This window comes from Trachemys scripta, chromosome 7, assembly GCF_013100865.1.
Source record: "Trachemys scripta elegans isolate TJP31775 chromosome 7, CAS_Tse_1.0, whole genome shotgun sequence".
In the NCBI taxonomy this organism is placed as follows: domain Eukaryota; kingdom Metazoa; phylum Chordata; order Testudines; family Emydidae; genus Trachemys; species Trachemys scripta.
Window position 1 is genome coordinate 95751056 of NC_048304.1, and position 14691 is coordinate 95765746.

Here is a 14691-nt window from a genome sequence, read left to right on the forward strand (position 1 = left end):
TACTTTAATTTTTGCAGTGAATATTAACCAAATCAGGATCATCCCTGAACCAAAATATTCACCACTAATGACCCAAGTGTACTTCTCCAAAGGATTGTTCACTATGCATAAAACTGGTCTTTCTCCATTCATCATTCTTTGTTACACACACACACACACACACACACAAAATATACAACATACATAGAGTTACGTATTCCCAATTTTGTTTTTATTATTCTTTTCATGGAATGCTAGTTTAATATTACAATATGGCAGTTCGTAACTATTGAAATATGACAAGTTCATTTCCAAATGCAGCAGAACGGTCTTACTTTATAGGATAAGCAGGAGTTGTTTTTTTGGGGGGGGAGAAGGGGGTTGTTTTAACAAAGCAATCTGTTATTTTACATAGTTGAGGTCTCTGATGGTTTTTAGTCTCTGATGCTTAAGTGCACAACAAGCTACAAACTGTAGATTTTGATATTTATACATATATCCTATATATGTATTCATTCAGACACCTTTGTAAATTTATCTATAATTTAATATATTTATAAAATTGTGTACATACTGGTACATACATGCACATCTATAAACATACATATCACCTTTACTATAGACTCCCTTTATAAAAAGCTGCTTAATATACAGCTACTGTATACTCACTCCCAGCTATTTAAAGCCCTTTAGAACAGGGGTGGGCAAACTTTTTGGCTCAAGGGCCACATCTGGGTATGGAAATTGTATGGTGGGCCATGAATTATCATGAATTTGGGGGTTGGGGTGTGGGAGGGGTGAGGGCTCCGGCTGAGTGTGCAGGCTCTGGGGTGGGACCAGAAACAGGGAGTTCAGGGTGTGGGAGGGAACTCCAGGCCGGGGGGGGGGGGGGGGGGGCCGCGGGGGGGGGGGGGGTGAAGGGGGGGGGGGCCTCGGGGGGGGGATGCAAGCTCTGGGGTGGGGCTCGGGATGACAGATTGGGGGAGCAGGAGGGTGCTCTGGGCTGCGACGGAGGGGTTTGGAGATTGGACGGGGGTCCAGGATGCAGGCTCCGAGTAGCGCTTACTTCAAACGGCTACTGGAAGCAGCGACATGGCCCCCTCCGGCTCCTATGTGGCAGAACGACCAGGTACTTCTGCGCGCTACCCATTCTGCAAGCACCGCCCCTGCAGCTCCCATTGGCCAGGTTCCTGGTCACTGGGAGCTACGGGGGCATGCTTGGGACGGGGGCAGCATGTGGAACCCCCTGGCTGCTCCTACATGTAGGAACTGGAGGGGGGACATGCCTCTGCTTCTGGGAGCCATGCGGAGGCACGGCACGCGTGGAGTGGGGCAAGCCCCCGACCCCACTCCCTGGCAGAAGTGCCAGAGTGGGGCAAGCCCCGGATCCCGCTCTCCAGCAAGAGCTCAAGGCTGGATTAAAACATCTGAAGGGCCGGATGCGGCCCCCGGGCTGTAGTTTGCCCACCCCTGCTTTAGAATCTTTGTTACATGATTAACTCAAATACTCCATTCCCTCAGATTGAGTGGAGGTATTTCTATGATGATATGTATGTATATCTATATCCCTAAAGAAAATATTTTCCCGTCTTCTGTTTAAGAGGTTTTAATTCATGCACTAGTACAGTAAACAAACAGTCTCTTCAGCATGGATTTTAGAATTCTAAACAGTGCAAAATCTACTTCTGGAAAAGTTCTATTTGTATATTTGTTCTTTTAGTTACAAAAAATATATAGGATTGAAACCTATTGAATACATAGGTCTCTGAATGGGGCTATATTCTAGCCTGATAGATAAATTAAAAAAGCACACCCTCTTAATGGGATGCATAGATGGCCTTAAACAGACCATTTCCCTGTATTTAGTATAACACATTAGATTAAAAAGTTGAAATCAACTGCTCTCAAAGTGATGTCAAAAGATTGAAGAGCATTATATATTTATATTCAATATACAGAGGTGGGGCACACACAAACCTAGTTCCATTTAGTTTCCCAACACTCTTTCTAGCTTCTAGGGTTTGCCATTGGTGATATACAGCTTGAAATGATCTGAATGAAAGATCATTATAACTTGTTAAGTTGAAAAAAAAATCTTACTTTTTAATAAATCATAAAAGCAAGTTATGTTTAAAATAAAAAAAATGTACACAAACAAACAACCTGAAGTACTCACTGAAACAGATCTGTACAAAACTATAGATACAGCAAGGAACAATGGTGGACTTATTTCAAAAAGAAGTAACACTTGTTAGCATATGTAAAACTCGCTGCGTTTTATTCCCTCTACCAAATAAGAATTTGCATCTGTTTAGCAAGTAAAATTCAAACCACCTCACAATATGTTTACATTTAAATTTTTATACAGTGCAAATACTTAAGACAGAATAACTCCCCCAGTGAAACATATGACACTATTCAGTGTCAGTCTTTTGCTGATTCTTCTTTCAAGAAGTCTATTTACATATTGAGCTATCGGTTCACTATATATGCTTTGAAATTTGCTGAATATCAGCAGAAAAATACGTGAACTAGCAGCAATTGAATCAAGAATATAAGATGGTTACTTGAGTGAATGCATAAAGCTTTCTAGACTGTATTCAGAATCATACTGTTCTGGATCCCAAAGTTCTCCCAGATTTTCAAGAACTGATTTCATAGAGGCTTTCCCAGAAGAAGTATCTGCTTTTTCACTTTTCCCATCCTTAAAAGAAAAAAAAAAAAGTTAAAAAAACAAAAAAGTGTTCTATAATATTTATTAATCACAAGCATCTTATTTATTCCTAGTTTCCCTTTACACATATCAACACAGGAACATCTCTGAAGGATTGATATTGGTGCTTTTGGGAGCATTGTGGAGTCCATTCCAATAGGATAAGGGTAACAGCTACTTGGGGAACATCTTGGTGTTCATTATTCTATTTCAAATGCTTGTCTGACCAGTAATCATAGGATTCACATCACAGCATTTTTTATGTTCGCAGCTCTAAATGCTTATTTTTAGTAGATAATTTTGCAAATGATTCTTTACCTTGTCAAGAGTGAATAGGTCAAGAAGTTGATCTGTTCCCATGCTTTGTAGGCTAGCATTCTCTTGGCTAATCACTGTATTTGCAATATTCATTTTGAACTTCTGCAGACCCATAATTTTCTCTTCCAAAGTTCCTCTAGTTATCAAGCGATACACATTGACAACACGTTTCTGAAAGGAAAAATTCTCATTATACAAATATTTAAACATGTCTAGACATGGTTTTAAAATGTTAATTACGAACCAGGGCATGGGATAGAGAGGATTTGGGAAGGAGGCAGCCTTCAGTGAGTGGAGCCATACAGGTAAAGGCAAAAAACCAGTCCCAAAAACGAAGTGCCAACCTGCTCACATAGTGCTCTCTACTGCCTTATAGTGACTGGAGTTAGATTTCCTAGTCTCTTGTTCTCCCCAGCTCACAAGACATGGGCCAGGCACATAATGTCCTTGAGGGGAAAGGGAGAGTCTTGTTTTCAGCAGCAATATTTCTACTCATTCAGGGCATGATCCTGAACACACAACTCCCACTGAAGTCAATAGGTATTGTGGATGCTTGATATCTCTCAGAATAAGGCCTTTACGCCCCACTTCAGCAAAACACTTAAGGACATGCTTAAATGCTTTTCTGAATTAGTGTCTTTACAAGCAGTACTTCTAGAGATAGTCAATTTCAGGCGTTTGTTGATAGTGGATGCACCAAGGGATGTTAAGTCAAGATGAGAACAGTACATCCCAACAAGAATGCAGACCAGGGGAAAAATAATTTCACCGGAGGCTCTCAAAAGTGCTTTACAAGACGAATTAAACCTCAAACTCTGTGAGATACTTTACAAATGGAGACCTAAAGCACAGGACGTTTAAGTAACTTGACTAAGATCACAGTTAGTCACTGGCAGAGCCGAAAGGAAAATCTAGAGCTATCTCCTGATCCTACATGCTAGCCAATGTAAAATGTTCCTTTCCTCATTCAGGTGTTTGATCAAACCTAATTGTACTTGAAAAAATAATATGAAAACCATGTATTAAAAAGAGCAAGCTCCAGTGTTTTCTGTTATGCAGACTTATACCAATTCATCAAGTGACAGAATGGAAAATTTCTTACGGATAATTTTCCTTTCTGCTAGCAGCATCTCCCACAATTCTTGACTTTTGGGCTGCTCTCCTCTCTCTGCAGTTAACAGAGGCAGAGCAGAGTTTTCAACCACATGGTCTGGCCATGCCCCCCCAGTTCCTGCCTCCTTTCAGAGCAGTTATTCCAAAGCTGTAAAACTTGCATATCACCATGAATAAATATTACAGAGGTAAATAAATAACTATATACATTAGACCAAGGAAGACAGTCATATGGTAACGATTCCACTGATCTGTGACTTATGAGACATCTCGGGTGAATAGAGCTGTGGGAGATGCTGCTAGCAGAAAGGAAATCATCAGTAATAATTTTTTCATTCTACAGCCCAGCATCTTCCACAATTCTTGATGTCTGGGAAGCAGCAAGCAGTAAATAGATGTAGGGAGGGTTATAGAAAAGGTCAGAAATGGTCTCCCAGTCTAGAATATTTTTTAAAAAGGCAAAATCATTTTCAGGCCACCACCTGCAGAACCTCCCTGCTAAAGGATGCCTTTGCAGAGGACAAGAAGTCTCTTTGTACTTGATAAAAAAGTGGTAGCATTTGACTAGGTGGCAGTCAAATTCTGGATTAGATAGTGTTTCACAGGGTCATTTGAGATGGAGGACTAGATGAAAAACAGATGGGATGGAGCCCATAACTCAAGGGAGTATCCCTGACTCACTAGTCTGTGGTTAAAGCAACTTGTTCATCCAGGAAATGGGACAACCTGCCCCTAAGCTTCAGCTCCTGGCAAAGACCTATGCGGTCTTTGTCATAAAGAGGTTTCGGGAATGGCAGGGTTCCCTCGAGGCTTTCCTCCTGTATCATAGTTCTATGGCTTTTCTCAGGAGAACATGCTCTCTCTTTGCTGGTGTTCTGTGAGGACAAAGGACAAAAGGAACACCTCTGTCTGAAGGTCGGTCTGTATTCTTTTAAAGGCACCATGTGGCATTGGGACTGTTAAGATTTTACTGTATCTGCTTTGAGTGACTATGCACCTTCAAGGGATGGAGCCATAGGTGGTGGGTGCTTGGTCACTGGTGTCATGGCTTTGGCTGAGAATCTTATTGCATCCACTGAGCTGTCAGCAACTATTTACACAGTCTCCAGGGAAACTTTCTTTAAAATACACAAAGTCAGGGTGGCTCTGTATCCTTGAGAGCTCTGAGATCTTCCAGCCAGGACACAGATGCCCTCGCAAAAGGAAGCAGCTGCTAGGAACAGGAAGGCTGAAGAGGCCTCTGTTTTTTTGTTTGTTTGTTTTGGAGAGTGGTCTCCATTTTTCTATCCATGGAGTTCTTAGGGTAGAACTCACCTTCTGAGAGGGTAATAGAATATCTTTAGTCGGGAACACTACAGCATCAACCTTAAGTTCTGTACGATCCAGAGATCAAAAATCCCAATTACTAAGATACCAAAGAATTTCTGTTAATGTGGTTCTCCTTGTCTGGCTTATCCCATTCATCCCTGATTACTTCCTTGACGGAAGAATGTAGAGTAACTGTGGTCACAGAGAAGGATTTTGAGAGGAGAAACTTGCACAGAGGCTTACTCTCAGGGTTTTGTTCAGGCTGAATCTAAATAATCCATTTCTTGGGGGAGGGAGGGTAACCTTTGCTGAAGTCTTTCCCCAGATCTGATCTGAGTCAGAGCCCAACAATTTATCAATCTCTATGGAGGAGGAAGAGGAATCAGAAGATTCACACCACCTAGTTCTTTTATGCTTTTTCTTCCCTGTTTTTGCTTTCTTTGATTTTTTTTTTAAAAGCTTTTTTAGCTTGCTTAGAATGTGTACAAGCTCTGTTGCTGCTTTGGTGAAGCTTTTTGTGGCTAAGTCTTGCTGAGAGCCTGAAGTCCTGTCTTGATTTGAGTTCAGTAACCCAGCCAGAGATTATGGGTCTGCCAGAGGTTACAGGAGTGGGTGAGCAAGGGGCTGCACTGTGGCTTGCACTTGCAGGAGGTCAGACTAGATGGTTATGATGGTCCCTTCTGGCCTTGAAGTCTGCAGAGGACAGCAAACTTGACCAGCTGACTGCATTACCCATTTCTGCTGTGGGTTCATTAGCTTTTTCAGCCCATGAGGTCACCAGGGATCATGTAGTGTGCGCTCTGATCCCTTCTGGAACCAGAATCTCCAATGCCTTGTACGCTGCCACAATGCATCATCTAATCCACTGAGCAATAGAGGACATGGAAGCTCTGAGTCCTTGGCTGGAAGGCTACAAATATGGCACCTGCTCTCCTGGGGGGACTCTGTACTTGGAGGTAAATTTTCAGAGACATGTAAAGCAGAGGTTCCCAAACTTGGTTCACTGCTTGTTCAGGGTAAGCCCCTGGCGGGCCGTGAGACGCTTTGTTTACCTAAGTGTCTGCATGTATGGCTGCTCGCAGCTTCCAGTGGCTGCGGTTCGCCATTCCTGGCCAATGGAAGCTGCGGGAAGTGGCACAGGCTGGGCTACCGCTTCCCACAGCTCCCACTGGCCAGAAACGGCAAACTGAAGCCACTGGGAGCTGCGAGTGGCCGTACCTGTGGACACTCAGGTAAACAAAGTGTCTCGTGGCCCGCCAGGGGCTTACCCTGAACAAGCCGCGAACCAAGTTTAGGAACCCCTGATCTAAAGTGTGCCCTCTCTCCTCAGGAGGCTATGGCCTTGGACAGAATGAATGTAGAACCATCTCTTGGGAATCATGGAAAGAGTTCACCTTTGGGATAAATGATTCTGGAGTTCTGAGCACCATCCTGTCCTGATGAAATATGCAGTAAAGTTCCTGCATTGAGAGCACCACCAACTCAGCCATCATGTCCACCAGGCAAGTGTCAATCAGAAACCAAGTTTTGATGGACAAATAAAAACAGACATCAAAGCTTTGAAAGGATGTTTGTCAGGGCTCTCAGTACAAGTGGTGTGCTACTTGGGAAAAAGAGGTCTACTATCTGGCTTGACTAACTGAACTGCCATAAGGAATCTGGCTACCCGGAGGTTCTTTGTCAGAGAACCCACGGATCCTGCGAATATCATGCTACTAAAAGGCAGACACCTGATGTGTAATGGTGCTGAGTTAGAGACCTTTGTTGAAGCCTTCTTGAGGAAAATCCAAGATAGCTGGAATTCCTGGATTTCTAAGATTGGCTTCATGTTCCCGTCACCAGCCACAAAACATAGTCCAAATACAAGAGTATGCTTTCAAGGACAATCTTCTTCCAAAAGAAAAGTGTTCTGATGACTTTGGAGGGCAGATTCAATGATAACAGTGCTTCCCTTTCAATAGTCAGGCTGTTTGTTAGAGCCATTTCAGGTCTGGATAAAGCAGAGGACCTTGTGAGAAGAACTGATGTCCTGTCTCTTTGGGAGCTGTACCGGTGTCTGAGCTACTGAAGTCTTCAAATTGTGGTTTAAAGACTTCAAGGTGCAGAGAATCCTCTAGGGCAGATTGGAGCAAGTGACCCATGCCCCACACTGCCAAGGAAGGCAAAAAATCCCCAGGGCCTCTGCCAATCTGCCCTGGAGGAAAATTCCTTCCCAACCCCAAATATGGCAATCAGCTAAACCCTGAGCATGTGGGCAAGACTCACCAGCCAGACACCCAGGAAAGAATTATCTGTAGTAACTCAGACCCCACCCCATCACAGGCCATTGGGCATATTTACCGCTAATAGTCAAAGATCAATTAATAGCCTAATTTTGGCAATCCCATTATACCATCCCCTCCATAAACTTATCAAGCCTAGTCTTGAAGCTAGATATGTCTTTTATCCCCACTGCTCCCCTTGGAAGGCTGTTCCAGAACTTCACTCCTCTGATGGTTAGAGACCTTAGTCTAATTTCAAGTCTAAACTTCCTGATGGCCAGTTTATATCCATTTGTTCTTGTGTCCACATTGGTACTGAGCTTAAATCATTCCTCTCTCTCCCTGGTATTTATTCCTCTGATATATTTATAGAGAGCAATCATATCTCCCCTCAGCCTTCTTTTGGTTAGGCTAAACAAGCTGAGCTCTTTGAGTCTCTTTTCATAAGACAGGTTTTCCATTCCTCGGATCATCTTAGTAGCCCTTCTCTTTACCTGTTCCAGTTTGAATTCATCCTTCTTAAACACGGGAGACCCAGAACTGCACACAGTATTCCAGATGAGGTTTCACCAGTGCCTTGTATAACGGTACTAACACCTCCTTATCTCTACTGGAAATACCTCGCCAAGACCACATCAGCTTTTTTCACGGCCATATCACATTGGCGGCTCATAGTTATCCTGTGATCAACCAATACTCCAAGGTCCTTCTCCTCCTTTGTTACTTTCAACTGATGCGTTCCCAGCTTATAACAAAAATTCTTGTTATTAATCCCTAAATGCATGACCTTGCACTTTTCACTATTAAATTGCATCCTATTACTATTACTCCAGTTTACAAGGTCATCCAGATCTTCCTGTATGACATCCCGGTCCTTCTCTGTATTGGCAATACCTCCCAGCTTTATGTCATCCGCAAACTTTATTAGCACATTCCCACTGTTTGTGCCAAGGTCCGTAATAAAAAGATTAAATAAGATTGGTCCCAAAACCGATCCCTGAGGAACTCCACTAGTAACCTGCCTCCAGCCTGACAGTTCACCTTTCAGTATGATCCGCTGTAGTCTCCCCTTTAACCAGTTCCTTATCCATCTTTCAATTTTCATATTGATCCCCATTTTTTCCAATTTAGCTAATAATTCTCCATGTGGAACCGTATCAAATGCCTTATTGAAATTGAGGTAAATTTGATCAACCGCGTTTCCTTTGTCTAAAAAAAATCTGTTACCTTCTCAAAGAAGGAGATCAGGTTGGTTTGGCACGATCTATCTTTTGTAAAACCATGTTGTATTTTGTCCCAATTACCATTGACCTCAATGTCTTTAACTACTTTCTCCTTCAAATTTTTTCCCAAAACCTTGCATACCACAGATGTCAAACTAACAGGCCTGTAGTTACCTGGATCACCTTTTTTCCCTTTCTTAAATAGGAACTATATTAACAATTCTCCAATCATACGGTACAACCCTCGAGTTTACAGATTTATTAAAAATTCTTGCTAATGGGCTTGCAATTTCATGTGCCAGTTCCTTTAATATTCTTGGATGAAGATCATCTGGGCCCCCTGATTTAGTCCCATTAAACTGTTCGAGTTTCACGTCTACCTCGGATGTGGTAATATCTACTTTCATATCCTCATTCCCATTTGTCATTTTACCATTATCCCTAAGCTTCTCATTAAAGACTGAGGCAAAAGTATTTGTTTAGATATTGGGCCATGCCTAGATTATCCTTAACCTCCACTCCATCCTCAGTGTTTAGTGGTCCCACTTTTCTTTGTTTTCTTCTTATTGTGTGATCATGGGAGACTTTAACTTCCCAGATATAGACTGGAGGACAAGTGCTAGTAATAACAATAAGGTTCAGATTTTCCTGGATGCGATAGCTGATGGATTCCTTCACCAAGTAGTTGCTGAACCCATGATCTTCATGCTGGATTTTAACATTGAGAGGGAAGAAAATGAAATAAGAAAGGATACAGCCGTGGGTAGATGGAGCACCGTTTGGTGCTTTTCAGGCTGCTCTGCTGTACTTCTGCACCTTCCAGGTACAGCAGAGCAGTCAGCAGGGAGGCACTGTACCTAAGGCTCTGTGGGTTTCCAACACCTGGCTAAAAACTGGCCTGGGGAGAGGAGGGAGATCACTGCTCACCACTGCCCCAAATTTTGAAGGGGGAAAAAAAAAAAAGCCCCCCATGCCATATGTGAAGGCAGGAATTGTAAAAAACACTATCCACATGCTGCCACGAAAGCAGAGAAACTGAAATCAAGCAGGAGCTGAGAAGGTGTGGCCAGACTATGCAACTCCAAAACTCTTGTCTGTCCATGAGCTGCAGAGAGAGGACAGCAACACAAACACCAAAAATTGTGGGAGACCCTGGGCTGCGGGAACAAAAAAGGTGTTTCTGATAACTCATGAAAGATTAACAATTGGTATTTTACCTGCCCAATACGATGCGCTCGATCCATTGCTTGCAGATCTCTCATTGGGTTCCAGTCATGTTCCACAAACACTACTGTGTCAGCTCCTGTTAAGTTAAGTCCCAGTCCGCCAACATGAGTGGTAAGCAAAAGAACATCTATGGATGGGTCATTATTAAACCTATATTATACACAAAAAAATTAAAATCAAGTATTTAGCAATTCATAAGAGTGACTGCAGAAATGAAACAAAACAACAAGTAATTAAATTAATAATTAATATTGTATATAATCACTTTTGACATCATATTTTTCACTGCTTGTTGTAAAGCTTTTTTTTTTTTTTGGTCACCTGAAAGAGGTTAATTTACACAGGTAGAGATTGTAGCTCACCAGAAGAGGAAATAATTCAGTAAAAACTACTTTACATTATTTACAAAATAACTCACATCCCAAAACAAAAACTAGTTAAGGTAAAAGCTAATGTGAATGAAGATATTTGTTTCCTTAAAATGATTCTCAAATCTAAAAATCAGAACACTGCTACAATGCCAATAATGCTGCACCAATTCACTTTTGTTAATGTAGAAAAAGTTGCCAGTAGTTGGGGCACAATGGTATAAACCACCTGCAACATCCATTCTGCTTGGGAATTCAGAACCAACTGGTACAAGCTCTTAATGCAGGTGGGGTTGGCCAGGGCATGTTGATTCAGTACATTGACTAGGCATAGCTCCTTAGGGATCACTGGCTGGAACTTAAAGCTGCCTTGCCTGGTTGAATTCCCAGGGGGATGGTAGCAGTACTGCTGCCTGCCCTCTCCATGGGAACTCTTTGTCTTTGGATACAGCTGTCGCCATGGATTGACAAATTGCTTCTGTCTATCTGGCCTATAGTCACCAGAGACAGCAGTACTGTAGGTGAATAGTGGAGAGTACATTAGTCTAAACAGGCTTTACAGAGCCTTACAATAGGGTCACACTGCTAGAATACTGAAAAGAAAGAAAGAAAAAAAACTATGCCATTGACATGGACTGATGTCAGGCTATTTAGAATTCTAATGGGTCTAAAAAAGGAAGTCTATATAATATTGCCATGTATTATTTTTTGAAGTACAAATATGGGAACTAGTATACTATTCTAGTGACATTTTGTTACAGGTAAGAGAATGTTCTTTTCACCAATCCTCCTGCTTGAACCTCCTGATTGTTGGGATCAGAAGTCCAAAGAGGAACAAAGGTGGGAAAATTGGTCACTGTCACTTCGCTGTTCTCTAAGCCTCCTGGGCTGCTAGTAATGCTGCTCACGCTTGTGTATGATTTACTCTCTTCCACCTCCCACAGGAACGACTATGCATAGTTTCCCAAAAGCAGCAGCAGATTGAAAGTTAGTTTCATTGCTGTCCTCAGTGTTCTGATAAACAGCAATGAAACTAACAATAGCAGTCTTGATTCCCATGTTCAGATTCTATGAAAGCTATGAGCAGCAGCACAGTCTTGAGGCAAACAGCTCCACACCCTCAAGTTTAGCCACTGCAGTGCTGGCTTCCTTAGTTCAGAGCCATAAGAGCCAGAAAACTTAATAAAAATAAAATAAAAGTTAAATCTGCAGACACTCTACTCATTAGGGAAAACACTTTCCTAATTGTCATTGGCAAGTGGGCTACTGAATTTACAAGCCTCTGTTTAAAACTAGGATGAACTGGGTTTTGAGTATTATCTTGTGAAGTTATTGGCTGGTGCTTTCAAAGGCCATGTTAATTGTAACATGCTGATGGGAATACCCAGAGCTGGGGGTCACTGTGTTACTTCTCTGCCTCTGCAAACGTGAGCGTTACTAGATATAAGACTGTCAACTCCCTGCCACATCAATTGGTCTTCCTCACCTGCAAACTTTTCTAGGCTCCCCCAGCCCAAATCATGCCTAGCAAGTAAAAGACGGTTACTCACCGTTGTAACTGTTGTTCTTCGAGATGTGTTGCTCATATCCATTCCATTAGGTGTGTGCGCGCCGCGTGCACGATCGTCGGAAGATTTTCTACCCTAGCAACACCGGCGGGTCGGCTGTGGAGCCCCCTAGAGTGGCGCCTTCATGGCGCTGAATATATACCCCAGCCGACCCGGCGCCCCCTCAGTTCCTTCTTGCCGGCTACTCCGACAGTGGGGACGGGGGGCGGGTTTGGAATGGATATGAGCAACACATCTCGAAGAACAACAGTTACAACAGTGAGTAACCGTCTTTTCTTCTTCGAGTGCTTGCTCATATCCATTCCATTAGGTGACTCCCAAGCCCAACTTAGGTGGTGGGGTCGGAGTGAGACATTGCTGTGTGCAAAACCGCTGATCCGAAAGCAGCATCGTCTCTGGACTGCTGCACTAGTGCATAGTGAGCTGTAAATGTGTGGACTGATGACCAAACCGCCGCTCTACAAATGTCCTGGATCGGAACATGTGCCAGGAAAGCAGTCGAGGAAGCTTGGGCCCTCGTGGAGTGAGCGGTGAGGTGCGGTGCTGAGACACCTGCCAGGTCATAGCAAGTCCGGATGCAAGACGTAATCCAGGAGGATAGGCGTTGTGAGGAGACCGGTGAGCCTTTCATTCGGTCGGCCACTGCAACGAAGAGTTGCGTCGTCTTTCTAAAGTGCTTTGTGCGGTCAATATAGAAGGCCAGGGCCCTGCGTACGTCCAGGGAATGCAAACGTTGATCCTGGCGAGTGGCATGTGGTTTAGGATGAAAGACCGGGAGAAATATATCCTGGTTGATATGAAAAGGAGAAACCACCTTAGGGAGAAAGGCAGGATGTGGACGAAGCTGCACTTTATCCTTATGAAAAACTGTGTAAGGGGGCTCAGATGTAAGCGCCCTGAGTTCAGAAACGCGCCTTGCTGAGGTGATGGCTACGAGGAAGGCTGTCTTCCAGGATAGGTACAGAAGTGAACAGGTGGCCAGTGGCTCGAATGGAGGACCTGTGAGCTTGGAGAGAACCAGGTTGAGGTCCCACGTCGGGACGGGCTGACGTTGTTGTGGGTACATCCGGTCTAAGCCCTTGAGGAACCTAACGACCATCGGGTTAGAGAATACCGAGGACGCGAGTTCCCCTGGGTGAAAGGCCGATATAGCGGCCAGGTGAACTCTAATTGAAGATATCGCCAACCCCTGCTGTTTTAGGGAGAGGAGATATTCCAAAATGAGAGGAATGGGTGCCTGCAACGGGGACGTGGCTCGTTGTTCGCACCAACAGGAGAACCGCTTCCACTTGGCCAGGTACGTGGTGCGTGTTGAGGGCTTCCTACTGCTCAGCAGAATCTGTTGGACAGAGTGCGAGCATTGCTGCTCTGCCTGGGTGAACCATGGAGCAGCCACGCCGTAAGGTGGAGTGATTGCAGGTCGGGGTGACGCAACCGGCCGTGGTCCTGAGAGATGAGATCCGGACATAATGGAAGCGGGATCGGTGTCTGAACCGAGAGTTCCAACAGTGTGGTGTACCAATGTTGTCTCGGCCACGCTGGAGCGATCAGAATTACCTGTGCCTGGTCTCTGCGCAATTTGAGCAGTACCTCGTGGACCAGAGGAAACGGAGGGAAGGCATAAAACAGGTGGTCTTTCCAGGGAAGGAGAAACGCATCCGAGAGGGAGCCCGGAGCTCGACCTTGTAGGGAGCAGAACATGTGGCACTTCCTGTTGTCTCGAGATGCAAACAGGTCTATCTGGGGAAACCCCCACTTCTGGAAGATGGAATGTATGATGTCCGGACGGATAGACCACTTGTGCGTCTGGAAGGACCTGCTGAGTCGGTCCGCTAGAGTGTTCTGGACTCCAGGGAGGAACGATGCCGTGAGATGGATTGAGTGGGCGATGCAGAAGTCCCACAAGCGAATGGCCTCTTGGCATAGAATTGACGAACGTGCTCCTCCTTGCTTGTTGATGTAAAACATGGCCGTGGTGTTGTCGATGAGAACTAACACACAACGGCCACGTAGGAGATTGAGAAATGCCTGGCACGCCAGGCGCACTGCCATCAGTTCCCGAACATTGATGTGCAGGGCTAACTGGGGTGCAGTCCACAGGCCCTGGGTATGGTGTTCATTGAGATGGGCGCCCCAACCCAGAGATGAAGCGTCTGTGACCAGGTGCAGAGAGGGTTGTGGGGCGTGAAATGGCATCCCCTCGCAAACCACATTGCGATCTAGCCACCAGGTGAGGGAGGTCAGGACCGAGTTCGGGACCGTGACCACCATGTTCAGGCTGTCCCGATGTGGACGGTATATTGATGACACCCAGGTTTGAAGTGGGCGAAGCCGAAGTCTGGCATGCCTGGTTACGTACGTACAGGAAGCCATGTGACCCAGCAGGGTAAGGCACGACCTCACCGTGGTAGTTGGGAAGGCCTTGAGCCCTTGAATGAGGTTCTTGATGGTGCCAAAGCGGTTGTCTGGCAGGATGGCTTGTGCACGTCTGGAGTCTAGAACTGCGCCGATGAATTCTATTCTCTGGGTAGGTTCTAGAGTGGATTTGTCCTTGTTGAGTAGGATGCCCAACTCGTTGAATGTGTGCACTATTATGTGGACGTGAGCTTGAAC

The 14691-nt window shown here is 44.4% G+C and overlaps 1 protein-coding gene across 2 annotated transcripts in view; it reads right to left on the reverse strand.

Moving 5' to 3' along the window:
- Positions 1-1241: 1241 nt before the first annotated feature.
- BTAF1 (B-TFIID TATA-box binding protein associated factor 1) overlaps positions 1242-14691 on the reverse strand; it is a 107128-nt gene continuing 93678 nt past the window's right edge. The window contains exons 36-38 of one of the 2 annotated variants that reach the window (XM_034775596.1): positions 10133-10292; positions 3011-3181; positions 1242-2683 (exon numbers count right to left, since the gene is read on the reverse strand). In XM_034775596.1, coding sequence (XP_034631487.1) covers positions 2543-2683; positions 3011-3181; positions 10133-10292 — 472 coding nt within the window. In that variant the 3' untranslated portion in view covers positions 1242-2542. The remainder of the gene's footprint in view (positions 2684-3010; positions 3182-10132; positions 10293-14691) is intronic. The other variant, XM_034775597.1, reaches the window with a different exon arrangement.